Here is a 20822-nt window from a genome sequence, read left to right as displayed (position 1 = left end):
GCCCCGCCGGAGCCCGTCGCTGTGCTTACTGCGAAATAAATGTTTGTAGTGCTGTCCGGAGGGGGTGGGCGGGAAGGGACCTGCCTCCTCCGCGGCCTCCGATCGCACGAGGGCAGCGAACACCACGCCCCGGGCGGAGGGGAGCAGGAAGGGGCTGGGGAAACCTTCACGCTTTCCGAAATAAAAGATGGGGACACAAGGGCGAGAATCTGTCCTTTGGTCTTCTCTGGAAGGTGTTGAAGAAATAGCAGGCAACTGCCTGCCTCTGCGGTTAAATTAGTATGTGGGGGGAAAAGTGTCCTCAGTGAGGGCTATTAGAAATAAAGAGGTTATATTTTAGAATATATATATATATTTAATCTCAGCTGTGGTCTGGAGTGGGGTAGTAGCAACAGCATTTGTCAGGAAAGAAGATGAAAGTAAAAAGATGTCAATTGAAGACACATTCAGATTGATTATTCAGATCAATAGTGCAGGCAAGTAAAATGGGACTGTGTAAACTCTCTGGACCTTAGTCCATGGGGTAACAACAGTCCTGGTGGTACAAGGTTAAATCCATATTTTCTACTCTGTTGACGGTTTGTTATTCACCAAATACTTGAATATTCTCATGCATTCATCCAGCTTGTGACTGTTGTGGGTTTAGGTAACCCATGAACTCAGGAGAGCAACCAAGGAAAAAGAAGCATTTTTAAAGCTAATGAAAGAGATAAAAGGACCAAAGCTACTTATAGCAACACTAAAAAGAAAATCACAGAATCATTAGGGTTGGAAGTGACCTCTGGAGATCATCCAGTCCAACCCCCTTGCTAAGGCAGGGTCACCTGGAGCAGGTGACACAGGAACATGTTCAGGTGGGCTTAGAACGTCTCCAGAGAGGGAGACTCCATGACCTCCCTGGGCAGCTGTTCCAGTGCTCTGCCACCCTCAATGTACAGAAGTCCTTCCTCATGTTGAGGTGTAACTTCTTGTGTTGTAGTTTATGGCCATTGCTCCTCATCCTGTTGCTGGGCACGACCAAAAAGAGTCCGGCACCATCCTCTTGGTACTCACTTTTGAGATATTTATATGCATTAATGAGATCCCCTCTCAGTCTTCTCTTCTCCAGACTAAACAGGCCCGGCTCCCACAGTCTCTCCTCATCAGAGAGATGCTCCAGACCCCAGAGAAGGGAACTTGAAACATCTAGTTTGTTAGTGCTTTAAAAGGTGTCCCATTAGATGCAAAATGCTGTAGAAGAACCTGGTACCAGTTAAAACATGGAGTGGACAAAAGAGGAAAAGCTTTGATTAGTGAAATGATGGAGAAAACCCTCCCAAACACACATGGTTTCTTTGGATGGGGAGGAAGGTACCCTCTCAGCTCAGCCGCAGGACTGGACCCTGGGCACATCAGCAGCTGAGATTGTCCCAGTCCCTTGCGTTTAACAGGAGTTTAACAGGAGAACCACATGCTGGGTTGTTAAAAGCAGTAATTAATAGCAAATTACAGGGTGTTCCTCAGTTCTCTTTCCCTTTTTTTCCTTTCTTTTTTACACAATATGAGAAGCAAACAAAAGCTGTGAGTGAAATTTCCTGCTCTACCGCACAGCTATCCTGGCACCACCTATTACAGACCTTTGTTATGCAGAAGATAATTCACACCAAGTTCCTGTGCCCCTTGCTCTTGACGTCACCAACAGCTGTTTTCTGATCCCCTGTGGAAATGCACCATTTTCTTAAGCTGATGAGGCAATATCTTACCTGCCTTGAAGAACACAGGAATCCTGGCTCTCGGAGGATCAATGTCAGCAGAGAGGTCCCTGCTATCCAGGCTGGGTGCTCATGTCTTGGCATGGATAAGCGTGACATTTGCAGTGGCAGAGTGAAAGTAGAAAAACAGTGGTAACGGTGGCAAATGGAAGTATTGAGCTGTGGCTCTTGTAGGGACAGACACACACACACACCTCCCCACCTGCATACTGCCACCCAGCACACTGATTTTCACTACCCTTCGAAGAAAACTGTGTTTCCTCATCTGACCACTTATTTGAAAATATCAAAACTCAAATCAAAACCCATAAAAATGGATCAATTTGAATCCCTGTGCCAGTCGTTCCATATCACTAACACTGCTCTGAAGAAATCCATTCTCTATCCTTGAAGGACCTTCACACAGGTGAATGGATCTATAGTGACAGGTCTTTAGACATTTACCAGTGCAGAAACCTCAACCTATTTCATGGACTCGTTCCTCTAAACCAGGAAGTAAGAATGTCTCCTCCTTTTTCTTCCCTTTGTGTCATCTAATCTCTATTTACTAATCTTCCTGGTCCAATTAGTGGCAATAAAACATTATATGTCTTACACCACCTCTTTGCTTTTGTCCTTGGACCAAAAGGGCCCCTCCTTTTCCCTTCTCAGTCCATGAGATGACAGAGTGAACAGCAGTACAAAAACACCTGCTAGTTGCTGATTTTGGAAGGGCCTGCAGAGAGGCCTAGGGCAGCACATCACATCACTTTAGCTGTAGCATCTATAAATCCTTGACATGAGCTGTGAACGTCTGACATTCCCTATGGTGCTTAATGCATTCACTCTCTTCTACAGACAGTTACCTCACCTCTGGCCATCTCTGACATTAAAAGCTTTGGGAGCTATCATTCCCCTGATACTTGTCCAGCATGTTTCAGCTCTTCAGATGCAGTCCCTCCTCCTCATTGCTGGGCACAACCCTGGGACCCTTCTTTGTCTCTGTGCCCAGAAAGGTGTGGCACCAGCCCACAGTCAGAAAACTGACTGTCCAGAGATCCCTATGTGTAGCTGTCCTCTCTCAGCTGGATGTGCAATGCTTTCCCTCATCACCTTTGGCCTTCCATATCAGCTTCCTCAAATTATTATAATGATTTAGCTTGCTAAAATTATAAAAGGGAACTAAAATGCAGTAAACACGCAAGATCTTGCTTTGGTACACCAAGCTTTGTCATCATTTATCTTGTCTAAAGCAGATGCCTGCTTCTGCTGTTATTCTGTTCATTACAAATCTGCTATTGCCATGACCATGTATGCATTTCCACCAGCAAGAATACAGCCACAGTCTTTTGCCTGCTCTGTTCCCTAATCCCTGCCTATAGTACAAATACTGCTCTGGTAATCTATGAATACTTTCACCTTTGCAATCCTCAGGTGATTTCCAGGCAGCAACACATGAAAGCAAAAAGGTAGCTCTGGACAAGACTTGGCCACTAGATACCAACTATGGGAAGCAACTGCAATCACGTTATCTCATGGCAGATCTCCAGTCTGAGGTGGACATTGCACATAGTGCAAGGGATTAACAGCATCTGTGCTCACTGATAAAATGCATCTGCTGGAGGATGAACATCTTAAAGACAAAGCACTGATAAGGGGTCTAAATGCAGCCATTGAAGCCTGAGCCCCACAGAGAGGGTGGGGGCCAACCTGCAGTGCTGCAAAGCCTGATTGTGCCATGTTCCCTAACATCAGACACAGGAGACATGAGCACATAAAGAAAATGGTTTTGGACTCTTTTGACAGCTTCCCCCTGTTCAGTAGCAAGAGCCACAAGATCACTGCAGAGTTGTGATCACTTTGATCCAGGGAGGTGGCAATGCCGGCACCTTCCCTCAGCTGCCAGCTCTCTCCCTGAGATGTGAAGGTCCAAACCTCTGCTCTGCCTTTGAGTCAGCCTCCTACAGAGACTGTGGACAACATGCTGAGCACAAGGGACATCCTTAGACAAGTGTACATGCTGGCCCTAGCAAGACAGGCAGGGAGAAACAACTCCATGGTCATGGTGTAAGATGGGCATGACATAGCTTTGTTCTTACCCATTTGGCACCACCATAGTTATCTGGAACCTTGACTGGTGGAAACCAAAGACCCTGGAAAGGTCAAGTGTCACAGGGAAAAGGATGGCCCGCAAGTTCTAATGGCCAACACTTGGGCTCGGGGCAAAGAGTCGCCCACATCCTCTTTATAACCATAATCCCATGAGGCTGTCACAAAAATAGTGACCATCACCTGAGTCCCCTGCAGGTCTCCCAGCTGTCCAGCCTCCTCAGCTACAGAGCTTCCTCAACATCAACACCTTCCCACTTTTACAGATGGTTCTAAATACCAGCTAATTATTTTTTTACAGCCACATTGGAGGTATGCCAGGTAACTTCATATGATTGTTCTCCTACTCAAATGGAGAAGATGATCCAGGGAGTGAAGTAACTTCCCTGAGGCTGGAGTGAGTCAGTTACTTTGTCAGATCTGCGTCCCTCTAAACACAGACATTTCTGAAAGGCTTTTTAAACCATAGGAATGTATAAAAATAGGTACAGAAAGAGGTGAACAGCCAGCACAGAATTTCATAGGCCTTTGCAGAACTGGCCTTCCTTCAGGGATCAAGGTTTTGTTAAAGCAGTGTGTTACCAAAGCAGCAGGCTCTGCAAGCTGTTACTTACCAAGCACTGAAGCCTTCACAGTGAAGGTCTGGTGAGCCTGAGACCTCTCAGCTTATGACACAAATGACTTTGAAGCCATGGGGACAGGCAGGACAGGCTGATGGCTGGCAGTACCTGGGACACTGCAGGACCCACAGCTGGTGCCACTGCTCCTCTCTGCATGGGGTGTTGTGCGATGGGGTGGACCAGCCACGTGAGCTCTGCATCCAGGGGTTCTGTGGCAAAGGTGGCCATGCCATGCTGTTGCTGTACCCAGAATGTGTCATGGGACAGGAGCCTGGTGCCACGTGACCACTGTGAGTGGGACACTTTGTGGAACAGGTGACTTGTGTGTCGCTTCTTCCTTAGCAGTGAGTCAGTGCCAAAAGGTGTCCCAAAGACAGCACTCCGTGGGTAGGAACCAAACTGGCTGCACTGCAGCACACTCTCCAGGACCTGCAAGTCCATCCTGGATTTGAAGGGACAGGGGTTGTCTGCAGAGGCCCAGGGAGCTCCTCTGGGACCCTCTGTGGGAAGGACATGGACATGTCTTACAGTGCAATTCCCTCCTCAAATGCCAGCCACCTCTGCAAGCACAGGGTGCTGCATATTAGCTTCAGATCTATTTGCCTCAGCTCTTTCAAGTGACAGATTTTCGCAATCCCCTCTTGTCTGCTCTAAAAGGAGAAGTAAATCCCGTATCAATGGCAACCACAAGAAGCTGGTATAATTTTGAGTGCATGTTTTCAAAGACTGTGACAAAGATACTCAGCCTTGAAGGATAAGGGTGTGTGGGCAGTTAGGTTTGCTTTGCTTTTATCTTGGACAACACTTTTCAATGCCTGGTGCCTCAGCAGCTGCATTTCTGACCCTGGGGAGTTATGACTCACTGTTTGCAAATCCCTGAGCCACCAAATTGAAGGTATGCCTCACAAAGCACGATCCTAAACTGAAATGCTTGTAGGTGGGTGTTACAGCTTCAGTTACTCTGTTCCAGCACTCAGGGCTGGCTCCATATAGGTACCCAAATTTCTGGCAAATAGAAATCAGCATCTCTTACCTTGTTTAGATAAGCAGGATCTCTTTGGGCTTCTCTCCTTCAGTGAAGTTCTCAGCCAGTCTGCGAGCAGTCAGGCTACAAAAGAGGCATTATCCCATCTACACCAGCACAATGCCAGCCTAAGGGACATCTGCTCTGCCTAACCTGCACTCCTGCCAAATTGCTTCAGACACCAGGGCCATCCCAACATCAGAGCTGGGGCTGGCCTGCTGGAGAATAAGGGTGTCTTTTTTAGCTGCTTTCTGGGTGACCTGTGTGGGGTTAAGTGAGGCACTGGCTGCCATCCTTTCTGTTGGAGTGGATCGGTTCTGCTGGCTCAGCAAAAACCAATGCAAACATCTTATCAAGAATTTCTTAGCAGTAAGGCAGGAAAGCTATTTGTGAGAAGACCAAGGCCTTCAGAGAAAGGAACAATAACAAATGATCAAAAGATCCTCACATTTCTTTTTTGCTTGATCATTGGTGTTTTTCTTATCAGGAAAGTGATTGCATTCACTGCTGCAGACCAGCGCTGTTCACAGAGGGTTAATGCTCCCTTTCTTTGGGTCACACTTCAAAAGACTTGTGATGGGAAGGAATCACCAAAAGCCATCTGGCAGGGCATGATGAGATTGTCTCTGGGGAAGGGGCCACTGCTGACCACCACACACATGCACGCTGAGGTCCATGAAAAGCCAGGCTTGGGTCAGAGGTTTTGATTCAGCCTGGCAGGGACTCAAGGGCTGCCTCTGCAAGAGAAATGTATATCCCAGCTGGCACTTCACAGAGCATCACCCAGGGAAGCGTCTGCCAGCAGATTACAAAATTTAGTAACCTGGTGAGAAATCTGCATTATCTCACAGCAAGCACTGCTTGAACACAGGGCTCCTGGAGGGAGCAGAAGAGCTGTCAATCTGCAAATGACCCCCTCTTGCTGCTGTCAGTGGGATCCTCAACTCCCCGCTGGCTGTGGCAGATCCTGCAAAACTAAGGCTTTAAAATCCACGTTTAAACTCTACAAAACCAACAGGCTTCTAAGTAGGTACACCAGCAAGTGCTTTCCTTTCCAAAAAGAAGCTGAGAAAGAGGAGTTGCTTCATGCAAAGATGGAAACTCAGTTATTGTACCTTGTGGCCAGTAACAATTCCTCGCCAGGCTTCACTACCACTAAGGACAAGATCATGGCCCAGGGACTGTGCTGTGCTTAGGTGGGTCCTGGCACCACAGGACCTTAAAAGGGTCAGAAGGAAAAATGCAATAGCACTTACAGAGAGATGGGTACTAAGTCCCACTGCAGTCCCGTGGCACCTGGGCACTGCACCACTGCACACCCTCTCCCTCACCTCCCGTTCTTCACCCCGGGGACAAACCACCTCCTGAAGTGACCCCAGGAGAGGCACTGCACGCCCGAGAGCCTGGCAGGCTGGGGGATGGCGATGCCAGCGGGATGACACAGTGAAACCCGCAGATCCCCGCAGCGCGAGGTGCCCGTTACCCACGCAGGGCCGGGCGGCTGTTGCCCATCACAAGCGGCCCGGGGGTGCCGCCTCACCGGGGGCTTCTGCCAGGATCCTGTGGGAGGGAGCGGGACCCTGCCCGGCGTTAATTGATTAATTGTTGTCACCAAGGTGCGGCCGCAGCGATCGGGGCGGGGCTGGGGGCGGGGCTGGGGCTCGGCCCCGCCCCGCTCCCGCCGGCCCCGCCCCCGCGGCGTCCCCCCGGGCGCCCCCTGGCGGCGGCGCGGGGCCATGGCGGGGAGGGGACAGGGCCGGGGGGACAGGGCCGGGGGACAAGGGTGAGGCTTTTTGTCAGCCCTCAGAGCTGCAACCGGCTCCATCGCCCGCTCAGAAATGTCACCGCTGCCTGCAACTGCCCGCCAGGAGCCCGGCACAGCCAGTCCAGGTCAGGGAGCTCAGCACCAGCCACTCAGGTGCTCCTGCCTCGATTCCAGTGCGGGCTCTTTCATTGCATTTGTCCCGACGTTTTTCTGCCATCGCCACCGACCCTGGGGAAGACGAGCAAATGGAGAGGTGTGGTTCTGTGCCAGGATGCAATTCAGCTGCTGCCCCAAGAGCCAGCATGTCCTCGCTCTGCCCACGGCTGGGACCCCCGGCCGCCTCCTCTGGAACCTGGAAGGACAGCCAGCAGCTTCTCTGCCCCCCTGGTTCTCCATGAAGGGCAGCATTTGTCTTTTCAAACCAGGACGTGCAGCCCGTCCTCCTCTCTCCTCCTCTTTGACAGTCCACTGAAGGCATTTTCAAGCTGCGGGGCGATGTGAACAGGCCAATCCAGGGTTGGTTTGAAGGGGGTGTTGCACTCAGGTCCCCTGTGCACCAGGAAATACTTGAGTGGCAGCCCTGATTACACCCTCATTTTTTAATACAGTTAAACCAGCACTCTTCCCTCTATCCAAAAAGACCCCTGATCCTGTGACAAAATCCAGACCCACCCCAGCCCAAAGCGAGTCCCCTCGAGTGGACCACGTACCTTGCTCAGGCTCTGCGTTTCAGCTGCACATGTGTAGCAGATTTTTTCCATTTGCAGCCAGTCACTTCCAGCCTATGGCTATTTCAGCTACATTTCTAGGAAGTTTTAAAAACAAAGTTAAAAGTAATTTTTAAAGTGAGGAAGTCTCCTTTTTGCTTGAATTTTTTCTTCCTTATTGCAACAACACTCATCACACAGGTGGTCTCACCTCCTTACAAAACTCAGACACTGTGCCATTTTCTTCCAGCAGGTTTTCTCTGCGTGCTTCCCAATGCTTTGTACAATTGCTGTGCACAGAGAGAGTTTTCTTCACTAGTTTTTCTGAGTCTTGTCATCTAACATGGAGAGGAAAACAGATTTTTTTTATAAGTAATAAGACATTATTTTAAAGAAAGGTGAGCACTGTAAGGGTGAGGGTGTTAACTGCAGATACCTAAAATAACTTGTAAAAAAAAGCCCCTGAGCAGAGTGTGCCCCATCACCACTGTCTCTGTGAAAGCAGGACACATTTCCAGTGCAGCCAACCAAAGCACAGGAGTCAAACCCCAGACAGCCCCCTCCAGGCCCACCACTCCCATGGAAATCACAGGCAAACCCCAAACAAGAATAACTGTGTTTTGCTTGGCAGAGGCTCAGTGTGAGTTATGCTGACTAGCTAAAAAATGAGGTTGTAAAAATAATGAAACTGGAAGACTGTTTTTTCTCTCTTTCCCCAGCTGCTTTTCAAGTGCCTTAGCAAGGCTAAGCAAACTCTGCCGTGTTCTCTGTGCTCTCATGCCTGGCAACTACAACACCTCGCTTGGGACTGAATACAGAGAAGTGCCCTCTGCTTCCCACTGGCAGCCAGAAGGCTGTTCGATTTCACACGGACAGGGTTAAACAGTGAAACACCAACAGAATCTGAAACAGGCAGGTTTTTTCTCAGTCATTAAGACTGAGAGCCACATGCTTGTGTGTCTTCCAGGATCTGAGAGATTTGTGTTAAAATCTGCAAGATGTTGCCAGGATGACTTCTGCTACACATCCACAGGCCTGTTTAATATCTCCTGCCCCTGACTTGGGGTTCTCTGAGAGCAACACAATTACCTCATGGTCCCTGCATATTCCTGATGCAAACTTCCTGCTGGTGTGAGGATCACACCAGGATAAATCCTGTTCCCTGCTGCTACAGGCTTCAGTGTGCTCCTGTGGCCACAGCCAACCCGCTTCTGCTGGAAAACAACTTCTCCTTCCCTCCCTGAGAACAAATTGCTCTGACAGATGACACAGCTCTGAGTTTGGCATCAGACCTGTAAAAACAGAGGAGCATAGGGTTTTTCCTGGGGTGCAGTTCTGTCCGTGGCTGATCCTGACAGAGGCATTTGTTAGACCACTCTCGTGCCTCAGCCCTGGCAGACAGCTGGGCTGGCACTGGCTTCACTGTGGCTGTTCCCCTCCCACTGCTCAGTGGCCCTGAGGGTGACACACTCCACAGCACACCGGGAGCTGGGGAATTACACCGGATGGCAGCAGGGTCTGGTGATCTCTCTCATGCTGCTTCCCGACCCACAGCTCTCTGGGACAGTACTGCTGGGGGGGACATTCCTCACAATGAGGGAATTAAAAAAAAAAACACAACACATAAAGAGAGAAAAATAAGCATCTCTGGGCTCCTGGCTCTTGCTGTTGCTTGGCAGCAGGCCTGGGTGGCCAGATCTGCACACAGACGCTACAGCCTGGGACAATTAGGAAGCAGAGTGTCCCACAGTGCTCCTTGCCTGCAGAAGCAGCCTGTCCCTGCTCAAACACACCCTGCAAGGTGTCCCCAAGCTGTCCCAGCCACCACCACCAGCACACCCAGCCAGGGACCACAGGCAGCTGTGAACGAACCCATGCATGAACAGCCTGGCACCGCTCACAAGGCAGCGGCAAGAGGGGCCTGCAGAGCCAAGCTCAGCCTTGAACAAGCCCAAAGGCAGCAGCTTTTCAACCTAAAGATAATTTTAGCCTATGTGGTAGGGCTGAAGTCTTGAAGCAGATGCTGTGCAGGCTCAGCATGACTCAATTATCACAATAAGAAATGGATCCAAACACAGGGTTAGCATACAACAGCCTGGTTCAGAGCTCGCTGGGGTCCGAGATGGGTCAGATGCTGAAACTTGCATTCGCCAGCAGGCTCCAATCCAGCCTCTAGGATGAACCCATAGGAGAGCAACCTCTGGCCCAGGATGTGATAAATGAAGCCCAATTATCTCCAGACACAAGGGACGTGCATTTATTTCTTTCCCTCCTTTTGCCAGGAGAAATTGCCCTGAGGGAAAGAGAGAAACAAAAGCTTGAGCTGCATGTGTTATTAAAGAGGCCAACTGGAGTTCATTTATTCCCTGTGACACACAGAAGGAAGGACAGTGACAGCTGTTCCTAGCAGAGGAACAGAAAACCCAAGCTGGACAACTGGAGGGAGTCCCCAGATGCTGCACCACTGGCCAACCTTAAATTAGAGGTGGCTGTTTCACTCAGCCCCTCATGTTTCCCAGTTGTTTCCCCCTGAACATGCCTACTCAGTTCTGGGGCCCCAAAGCCTGGCTCTTTGGAGAAGAGGGCCAAGATAAACAGGCTTTTCCTGGAGAGCAGAGAGACCTGGAACACTTCCCTAGCTGAGGAGGTGGACACCCACCCGTGCAGCCCTGTCCTGCTGTGCTGCTGGAAGATAGCACTGCTGCCACCCAAAACACAGTGACAAAACTACCTGCTTGTACCAGGCCAGCTGCCAAATTCACAGGGTTGGTGCCTAAATAAATCAAAAGGAAATGGAAGTCATTTGCCAAGAAAATTTCCATGATAGGAATGGGGGGGGGGGGGAGGGTGTTGAGGGGAGAAAGGGAAGGCCAGTTAAGAAATTACACTGTTTTGAACATATCACACCAGGAGACACTCCATTTTACTTAGCCTTTGCCAAGGGGCTATTTGACTCCAGATCCAAGCACATAATTTAGGAAATCCCCTTCCGATACTTGGCAATCTCAGGCCAAATCAGAGAATTTGCTCTGTGACTCATATTAGGATCTCAAAGAAAGGTCGACTCCTGGATCACATTATGCAAACATGAAAGGTCTGTTGTCCCACAGGGCTCAGAGGCAAAAGCCCTGCTCCGGCAATCATGGCAGACGACATCCGTTCCTCGCTTTTATCTGCTTTAGATGTTTGGGAATAAAGTGTCAATCACCTCTTCCCTGGTCATGTGTTAAACCTCTAACATTTTCCTTTCTCCAGCTGTTCTTTAAGTCAGTTCAGGGCTGGTTACCATGCCTTTTGTTACCTGCAGCACTTCTACTCTGGCATCATCTAGCTGTCAATTATCAGTACTTTTTAGCAGAGGATTTGGGCTCAGCTTAAAATCTACTTGTGTTAAACCTCACCAGCCAGAGCAGTAGCAACCCATGTGCCAAGCCAGAGAGACAAACTATCCCAGTTTGAGGCTCAGGGTAATAAAAGCATCAAACCCCCTCCCAGTGCCACCCATCCTGACAGCCCCTCTATGCCATCCCATGCCGAGCGCTTCTACCAGGATTTACACCTTTGGCCCCTTGAAGATGCTGCTGCAGGAGCCCTGTCAGGAACTGGCTGCTGGCAAAGATGGGGAGACAACTGAGTTGCTTCGGGCCGTGGCTGGAGAGGTGGCTGAGGAGCACGTGGAAGTCCTGAGCATCTCAGATTATTTGTTATCGTTGGTTTTTTGCTCCTTTTCAGGCAAAAAGGTGGGAAACCACAGCAGGGTCCAGCAAGTCCTTGACCAGCCCCGAGGCCTGCGGGCTCATTAGGGGTACGGGCCCAGCGTACCGCGGGAACCGCTGAGCTCGCCGCCGGAGCCTGGGTGCCAGGAAGCTCCGGGACTGTGAAAAGCCAGAGCCATCCCCGGGGCTCTGCAGGAGCGCGCCCAGCTCTTCTCCTCAGGCACCGCAGAAGGCGGGGAAGGGGGGACGGGCCTCAAGCGCCGCTGGGCGCCGCCATCGCGAGCCTCCTCCTCCCACAGGGCGCCGCCATCTTGTGCCCTGCCCGTACAGCGCGGGCGCCGCCATCTTGTGCCCTCCCCGCGGTGTGCCGGCCATGGCGGGGCTGCTGTGCCGCCTCCTGCTCCTCTGCCTGGCGGCCGCCGGGACCGGCGCCGAGCTGCTGCTGGAGGAGGCGCGGCGCTCGCTGGACCTCAGCACGCACCTGGCCAAGGTCTCGGCCGAGCTCAGCCTCGCCAACGCGGCGGGCGGCGCGGCCGCCTCCTCCTTCCTGCTGGCGCTGGAGCCCGGGCTGGAGCCCCGCCTGGCCCACCTGGGCGTGCAGGTGAGCGCGGCGAGCGGGGGCCGAGCGCCGCTCCCGGGGGGCCGCGGTGGGGCCGCGGGCGCTGCCCGGCCCCGCGCCCGCAGGGACACGTCGGCACTGCCGGGCCCCGCAGCGCCGCTCCCGGATCCCACAGCGCCGCTCCCGGATCCCGCACACCGCGGGGGCAAGGCGAGGTTGTCTGTGGCGGGGGGGCCGCGGAGGCGGCACGGCCTGGGGGGCGATGGGGAGGGCGATCAGAGCCGTCACGGCCGTGCGAGGGTCGCGCCAGCACGGCACGAGCAGGGCCGGCATCTCCAGGGGGGCCCAGTGCTTACCCACGAGCAGCAGGGCTCTCCTAATCCCACAAGTACTGTCAGTGTGTATATCTCTGTATACCATATAGAGGTTTATACAGTGATCTGCAGTATATACACTATATCTCTATACAGAGGTCTGTAGTATAACTCTACTGGTCAAGCCGCGTTCCCGTGCCCTGCTCGTTCCCCAGACACAAGAGAAATCACAACAGCATTTGACCAGTATTCTCATTTGCCCAAGTTACGGTGACTGTGCAGGCTTGGAAACCAGGCTGAGAGGAACAAGAATTACCAGAAACCTCTAGTATGTGTTTTTGCTCACTGACCACACTGCAGTTTGTATTCATGAAACCGTTGTGAAAGGGCTTTTTGTTAAATTTTCTTAATAAATTAGTTATATATTCAGCTTATACTTTCTGGAGGGCATCACCCCTAAAAACTCCACAGAGGGACTGTACGGATTTTGCCCTAGACATATTAAGTCTTTTAAACAGCAGCACACTGATCAATCTGTTTTGGAGCAGGTAAAGGGTGAGGAAGAGGAGGAGAACACCTTGGAAGTGAGAGAGACAAAAGTTAAGGGCAAAAGGTGAGTATCACCTTTAAAGGTCAGTACTTAGATTGTGCATGAGGGTTTCATAATTGTCCCCGTGGTGAAGCAGAAATACCACCCCTGTTCCACATACCTAGAGATCCTAGAGTCTTTTCTTCCTGAAAAGGTCCATTCTGTGCTCAGGCTGCATCCTGGGGTGTTACAGAGGCGGGGAGCATGGTTCACACAAGCAGCCAAACCCAATTCCTGCAGCTCAGGAGGCCCCAGTAGAAGTCACTCTGCTCCTGCTGGTGCTCTTTCCTTGGGAGATAACACATGAGGTTTTAGAGATTTTAGATCTCTGCACTGAGCCCAGCACAGTCATACACGGCTGCTAGTCAGGGGAGCACCTTATGAGGAAGTGAATCTCTCTCAAATGCAACTCAGCTGCCTTTGTGAGGGCTCAGCTGTGCTTAATCTCTTGTACTCAGTGCCTTGAGTAATGCCCTGGCCCTTTATTAAGGGACACCAGGTGAGAGAAACATTATAGCTGTGGTCATGCTCCTACCCTTTGGTCCCTTTTGAGCTCTCAGAGGGTTGGCAGTGGTGATTACAGGGAGTTTAAGTGCTCTGTGGCTGTGTGCCCAGAGCACCGCTCAGTCTGCCCTGTGGGGAGCATCGCAGTGTGCTGGGTCCTGTGGCCCAGCACAGCCCGTTGCCCGCTGCAGGGAGAGAGGATGCTACTGTTGGTGTGAGGATCTGCACTGCCAAGCTTGGAATATTGTGCAGATGCTGCAAGACTGGGCAGCGAGGTGGTTTCCGAGCTGTGAGAGCTGAGAGGTAAAGACTGCCTGTAAAGTGGCTCAAAAGCACAGTGCAGCTGGGTTTCAAGAGGGCAGTAGCTGTGGAGTTAAGTTGCCAAGGTGGACCATAGTTTCTGATGTGCCTGGATGCCTCATGTGATCCCACTCTTGGGCTGCCAGGATTGACACGAAGTCTGATCCTTATGGATTTGGTGAAGTCTAAGTCCATTCTGTAGAACCTCAGTCCAAAACCTTGCTAATTTTCTGGCCATTCCTTAATTTTAGATGCTGTGGGCAAAAAACTGAGAATGAACAGACTTTGTGGGAACAGGTGCTGAAGATGTTTGTGAATTGTCTTCTGGACACATACACATGCTTCCTTTGATTCAGATAATTCCTGTCATCTGGAGAAGAACAAAAAAATAAAAGCATGCTTTATAAATGAAGCATGCTTTATAAATGCAGGATCAGGGAGGGAATGTGTCACCATTCATTCCGCTTCCAAAATGGGAGCCAGGTGCTTTTGTGGAGCAAAGACTGTCTCTATGCCTGGACACAATGCTGCCTCCCCAGTCCAGAGTAATCACATGTGCTGGGACAAGACATCTGTACATCTTGGAGGAGCAAGTAAAATACTGGCCCAAATCACACATGATACACGTGATACATGGGCTCCCTTCCACAGGGCATTGATCTGAATGCTCTCTCAGGGGAGATATCACATGACTTACCTGTTCTTCTCCCTTCCAGTGGAAAATTCTTTTCTGTGAAGCTGCCATCTCCTTTGGCACCGGGCGCCAAGATCCGTGTCTCTGTTGAAATGGTTTTCACACACGTCCTGCAGCCCTACCCCACCCACATCACCCAAAGTGAGAAGCAGTTTGTGGTCTTTGAAGGAAATCACTATTTCTACTCACCCTACTTCACCAAAACCCAAACGACTCGGGTCAAACTGGCCTCTAGGAACGTGGAGAGTTACACCAAGCTGGGAAACCCTTCCCGCACTGAGGACATGATTGAGTATGGCCCCTTCAAGGACATTCCTCCATACAGCCAGGTAAATGTCTGTGCAAAGGGGTTGTGGCTCTGCATGGAGCATCTTCCAGACATGGGAGACGTGTCTGAGAGGCTGGAGAGAGGGAAGCAGAGGCCTTTGTGTAAGAATTGCAGGTGAAGCCTGAGTTAGACCACATGTAGGCCAGGAACACATGCTCCAGCAAGGTGCTTCTATACAGATGGGATTGCTGACTGCTGCCTGGTGTCCACAGAACAAACCAAGCTGGTACTAAGTGGCTCTGGCAGGGGTGTGTCAGCAATGGGGAACACTGCATCTCTGGCCCCCCTCACCTTTATAACACAGCCAAATGTGCAGGTTGTAACCTGTGAGTACCCCCAAGTACCCAGTGTGAACTGGGCTGGGTGTCTCAGACCTTCCTGTGCAGTCAGAGTCATCTCTGCAGCATCTGCCATAGAGGGTTCTCTGTGGCACATGGAGTGGATAATTGTGAGGGGACCTTGCTTCTTCCTTCAGGTCTAATAGTTTATCTTGTTTTTTCCCTTGTTAGGACACTCTGAAGGTGCACTACGAAAATAACAGTCCCTTCCTGACCATCACCAGCATGACACGAGTCATCGAGGTGTCCCACTGGGGCAACATTGCTGTTGAAGAGACGGTTGATTTAAAACACACAGGAGCAGTGCTGAAAGGGCCTTTCTCCAGATATGACTACCAGAGACAGCCAGACAGTGGGATCTCTTCTGTCAAGTCTTTTAAGGTTGACATTTTCAACCTGTATTTTTTTAACTGTGGCTTCCCCCTTTTTACATCCCCAGAGGAAAAAAAAAATAGTTATCCTTTGCCTTTTCTTTGGTAGCCATACCCCAGTCATAAGGGAATATTAAAGCTCTGATCTATATTCAGAGAAGGCTCATGCTAGATAGGAATAGCTTTTGGAGGCAGCTTTAGGAGGTTATATGTTTTATTGCATCTGTTGGCCACACAGACTGCACATACCAGGGCATGTAGTGTTTCTCCACACTTCCACCCCTCCAATCTCAGGGACCCTCTAAACTCCTTATCCTTGTACTGACAGCTCTGCTTTTGGTTTCCTGCTGTGCAAGGGCCATTCATTCTATCCCCACCCTCTTATTTTCAGCGTTGCCTTCTCTGCCATATCCTCATCACGTTGAACAGTATTAATTGGAAACTAAGCCATTCATTCCTTGCTCACAAAGCTCTCAACAAGAGTTAAAGCTGTGGCTCTGCTAGCCAGATGTGGAAAGTATTGTGTTTTCATCTGAGCCAAAACCTTTCTCTCTGCTTGAACCCTCCAGGATTGATTGTTGTAATTCTCTAAGGTGGTGCAGCCAAACAGAAATCTCATTTTGCTGAGTGTAAAGCCAGCAAGTCCAGTGAGCTAGGGCAGCAGGCTGGAGTGAAAAGGGAATTGCTGTCCTGGTGGGCATGATGAGATCCCTTGCTGTCTGAGATGTTTGAAACTGGGCTGGAGAGAGCACATTCATTTGGGAGGCCAAGTGATTTTAGTGCTGGGAGCCACTTCTGTGATTGCTTATAATAGCACAGTTTTACCACACAGTGCAACTGAATGGCCATTTTGTCATGTCTCACGAGGGAGCACAGTTTCTCAAGGCTTAACAGCCAATACTGGGTTTGCCAATTTCACTGGAAATAACTCCTGTCCGATGCACTGACTGCTGCTTCTCTCTGTACAGACCATTCTCCCAGCTGCTGCTCAGGATGTCTACTACAGAGATGAAATTGGGAACATCTCCACCAGCCACCTCCTTGTCCTGGATGACTCTGTGGAGATGGAGATCCGTCCCCGATTCCCGCTTTTTGGGGGCTGGAAAACCCATTACATCATTGGCTATAACCTGCCAAGCTACGAATACCTCTACAATCTTGGTGAGTGGCAAGGGGCAGGGAATAGGAAACTTTCTGCTCTGCGTTTAAAGGTGGTTTCTGTACAATAAAGAATTGAAAGCTGCGGTATGCTGCACCTTAGCAACAGCAGTTGCTAGCTATTATTTCTAGAATATGCAAATCCAGCTTTTTTGTGCTTCCTTCAGGTTTTTGCAGACATCTGGTTAAAGTATACCTGGGTGAGCTAGTGCCCCCTGCTGCACAATTCATCCATCCGAATTCTGCTCCCACCTCTGTTGGGAGCTGAGCTTCAGGGCTGTCCCTTGGTCTCGGAGGATCTGTAACTACCCTCTGGTCTGCACTCTTAGGTGATCAGTATGCCCTGAAGATGAGGTTTGTTGACCATGTGTTTGATGAGCAAGTTACAGACTCTCTGACTGTCAAGATCGTCCTGCCAGAAGGTGCCAAGTAAGTGTCGTTACTCCTGGGTTGTTACTGGAGATGGTGCTGTGTTGGTGGCAATTTTCCAGCCCACTCTAATGGCCTGAGGACAGTGAATCAAAACCATGACTGTGCATGTGGAGGAGACCTTGGAACACAGCTTTGCTTCCTTTTAGAGCATTGCTGAAACTGCCTCCTTGAACTTGTGCTAGAGGCCACAGCTGGCCAGACAATTCCTAGGTTGCATCATCTCAAACAGTGTAGAGTTATATGGGACTGTCTGGTTTTGTCCACAGGAATATCCATGTGGACAGCCCCTACGAAATCAATCGTGCTTCGGACGAGCTGCACTACACATACCTGGACACTTTTGGACGTCCTGTTATTGTGGCACACAAGAGCAACCTGGTGGAGCAGCACATCCAGGACATTGTGGTGAGTGTTGTTCCTTCTAAAAATTCAGCGGCATGGACAAAACATTTAAATTCCTGAAATAAACACTTGCTGGACTGGACGTCTGGCTCTGCTGCTCCCTGAGGAGAGGAGTTACGTCCTGTAATAACATCAGTCACTGCTCAGTGCTTGGAACTTCTCTTGTAGGTCCACTACACCTTCAACAAAATCCTGATGCTGCAGGAGCCTCTCTTGGTGGTTGGAGCCTTTTACATCTTGTTCTTCACTGTGATTGTCTACGTGAGACTGGATTTCTCCATCACTAAGGTCTGTATGATGAAGAGCCCTGTGGGAGCATTAGTAGCTTCCTCGGTGGGTGGAGGTCTTTCATACCATTAATTCTCACTGAATGTTCCCACCAGTCAGATGTTTTATTAGATGCTTAAATGGAGCCCTGTTTTTATGGAACCTGAACATTAGTACTCCAGCAGGGTTTGAACTGATGTCCTAAGGCTGATCACTGTTTTGCCTTCTGGATGAAAAGGAATCTCCCTGAGAAGCGGGATGTCTGCAGTTCCCCTTCTGCAGCGTTTTCATTATTTGTTAAGCTATTTGTTGGGCTGGGCTGAGTGCTGAATTCGTACCATTCACTTAATTACTGTCAATTGACTTAATTGCAAAGGGAACAGTTTCTGTAATAGTCCTGTGGCAGATTGTAGGCACGGCTTGATGCAGGTCAGAGATATGACTGCTTTGATCTTCCCTCCTGTCCTCTTGCAGGATCCAGCTGCTGAAGCTCGGATGAAGGTTGCCTGCATCACAGAGCAGGTGCTTACTCTGGTGAACAAGAGGCTTGGGCTGTACCGTCACTTTGATGAAGCAGTGAATAAATACAAGCAATCCAGGGACATCTCCACCCTGAACAGTGGCAAAAAGTCTTTGGAGATGGAGCACAAGGCCCTGACAAATGAAATAGCCTCTCTGCAGTCTAAACTGAAGACAGAAGGCTCTGACTTATGTGATAAAGTAAGAAATTCGAATTTATTTTGTCAGCTCTCCTATTCTTGGCTCTGTTGAGTATTTTACATGAGTTTTAATTTGGGTTTTAGTTTCTGCAGCCAGCCTGGTTTTTTTTTTAATCTGAAAATGGCTTGATCCCTGCCAGGGAGTGTGAAAAGTGTTACTTTTGCAGTAATCTCAGTTATGCAGGCCTGTAAGTGTTGCTGGTAAACAGCTGCTTGTGCTGTTTCTTAAGTAGGCCATGAACCAGCTGCACGACTACACATTAATGCTTTTGTAACAATCCTGATGCTTCTCACTGAGCTCATGGCAGTGACACAGGCAAAAATGGAAACTATCAACACAGTATCAGTTCTGACTTCACTACTGACACCAGTCAAACCAAAATCTTCTCCCTCATCTCTTATTTTCTTGCACGTTTGAATTTGGTGCTGACACAATTTTGGTAACCTGATGCTCCTTGGAGTATTTCACTGTACCATGTTAAAAGCCATGGCACAGTCAGTACACACCCACTATCCTTTCTGTCCTCCACTATATTTCAACACTTACCTGGAACAGCCACTTAACCCCAAGTGAAAGACACCTTAGTCTCTGAGGTCCATTTAATCAGCAGCCACCTCAATTAATCTGTTATTAACTCAAAGAGTAGCTCTGTCATGGCAGACTCACACACCACGAACATTAACTGTAGGGACATCTTCCAGCTGTCAGAGTTGCGATTTAGTCTGAAGCCTTTAAAATCTGACACTAAATACTCTTTTTTAACAGTCTCCTGCCAATATAGCTCCCGGGTCCTCTGAGCACCTTTTTCTCCGCTGCTTAGCTACGCATTAATGATTCCTCGTAATGTGATGCCAGGGAGAGGCGATGGCTCGGGAGGCAATATTCAGGGATCAGAGATGTTTCCACTTAGCACTGACTTCATCTTTTGCTCCATGTTTTACCACCTCTTCTATTCCAGATTCACTGTAGGGATGGTTTTTTGTCTCCTCTAATACTGCCCTTGTTTCTCACCCTGTCAGGTGAGTGAGATTCAGAAGCTCGATGGCCAGGTGAAGGAGCTCGTCCTGAAGTCGTCGGTGGAGGCCGAGCGGCTGGTGGCGGGCAAGCTCAAGAAGGACACGTACATTGAGAACGAGAAGATGCATTCCAACAAGCGCCAGGACCTGGTCACCAAAATCGACAACATCCTCGACGCGCTGTAGCTCTGCTTTAGTGACCATGTGGAGGGGAGAGGTATGGAGGGAGAGGAGAGTGCATACACTTTGAGCCAAAACTCCTTCCCAGCAGAATTAGGGGAAAAGTTGATGTGGAATGTCTGAAAGTATGTTTTGTTCTTAGATTTTTCTATAGAGCCTGTTTGCTCAGCAACACGTGCTGTGCAAGGGACCACGCCATCATGCTGTCTGGCTGGGTAACAGGGTTTCTTTACCAGAGGTGAGACTCAGCCAGGTTATGAAACAGTCTCCTGCTTTTGGTTTTCCCTGTACAGATGTGCTCTGGGTAAATGCACACAACCAGCCAGTCTGAGCACAGACACGCTCATGGCAAACCTGAATGTCAAATCTCTGGAAAAAATAAAAGATACCTTTGTTCTACTTTGAAATAAAACCGCCACTGCCTCGCTTGTACGTGTTGTGCTGGGTTGGGGGGGCAGAGGGGCTGAGTGGCCCTGTCCTTCCTGTGGCCAGGCAGTGCAGTTCCCTGCAGAGCAGGGTTCAGCCCTGAGCACTCCTGCCTCCTGTCAGCTCTGTGCCTCGAGGTCAGAGCTCTGCCACCTCACAAGGCCCTGGCCTAGGCAGGAGAGAAAGCCAAGCCCTTGTTTCCTAGGGATTTACATGCACCTGCACCCTTGCAAGGACAAAACCACAACAGAACCTCTCCTGCCAGCCTCTCACAGTGTGCCACATGCTTTCCTGCTGCATGTGACAACAATCTCTGCATCCCTTGTGCTGCCCAAGTAGGCCCTTGCTAACACCTGGATATATTCAGGGGTGCATGCAATTCGCTGCTAATGTCGTTCTTACAAGACATTTTTTTCCTGTGCCTCTCTCGTCTCAGTGCACTGCCAAACATCCCAGAGCTGGCTGCAGGGACAGCAGTGTGGATTTTCCCTACTGCCTTTGCTTGGCTTAGTTGTTTACCAAAATAGATAGAGATCCTCCTACAGAAGGAGGG

General features: G+C 49.9%; 1 protein-coding gene and 1 long non-coding RNA gene across 4 annotated transcripts; one reads left to right on the top strand and one right to left on the bottom strand.

Moving 5' to 3' along the window:
- Nucleotides 1-35: 35 nt before the first annotated feature.
- On the bottom strand, nt 36-12009 carry LOC127481857 (uncharacterized). Of its 2 annotated transcripts, XR_007908349.1 has the most exons (7): nt 11515-12009; nt 9045-9247; nt 8167-8293; nt 7959-8053; nt 5493-5567; nt 1617-4959; nt 36-1242 (listed from the first exon to the last, which is right to left on the bottom strand). It is a non-coding gene; the product is annotated as an uncharacterized LOC127481857 (long non-coding RNA). The 2 variants fall into 2 exon arrangements; XR_007908348.1 differs by having other exon boundaries at nt 36-4959.
- A 35-nt stretch (nt 12010-12044) lies between these two features.
- RPN1 (ribophorin I) lies at nt 12045-20255 on the top strand. 2 transcript variants are annotated; one of them, XM_051811635.1, is made up of 11 exons: nt 12045-12272; nt 13093-13157; nt 14654-14960; nt 15469-15678; nt 16637-16829; nt 17156-17255; nt 17525-17663; nt 17829-17948; nt 18402-18647; nt 19667-19880; nt 19986-20255. In XM_051811635.1, exons 1-10 carry the CDS (start codon nt 12045-12047, stop codon nt 19847-19849), a joined length of 1791 nt encoding a protein of 596 aa, XP_051667595.1. In that variant the 3' UTR covers nt 19850-19880; nt 19986-20255. The 2 variants fall into 2 exon arrangements, with proteins under 2 accessions (XP_051667595.1, XP_051667594.1); XM_051811634.1 differs by having other exon boundaries at nt 19667-20255.
- The last annotated feature ends 567 nt before the right edge of the window (nt 20256-20822 follow it).

The sequence above is a fragment of the Manacus candei genome, unplaced genomic scaffold (genome assembly GCF_025592945.1).
Source record: "Manacus candei isolate 608988 ecotype Guabito, Panama unplaced genomic scaffold, ASM2559294v1 h1tg000082l, whole genome shotgun sequence".
Classification (NCBI taxonomy): domain Eukaryota; kingdom Metazoa; phylum Chordata; class Aves; order Passeriformes; family Pipridae; genus Manacus; species Manacus candei.
The sequence above is the reverse complement of the archived record's forward strand: the minus strand, read 5'-3'. Positions and strand labels throughout refer to the sequence as shown.

Coding starts and splice junctions, on each gene's coding strand:
- RPN1 (XM_051811635.1), top strand. CDS start 12,045: ATGGCGGGGCTGCTGTGCCGCCTCCTGCTCCTCTGCCTGGCGGCCGCC. Junction 13,158..14,653: donor ACAAAAGTTAAGGGCAAAAG/GTGAGTATCACC, acceptor TCTCCCTTCCAG/TGGAAAATTCTTTTCTGTGA. Junction 17,949..18,401: donor TGGATTTCTCCATCACTAAG/GTCTGTATGATG, acceptor GTCCTCTTGCAG/GATCCAGCTGCTGAAGCTCG.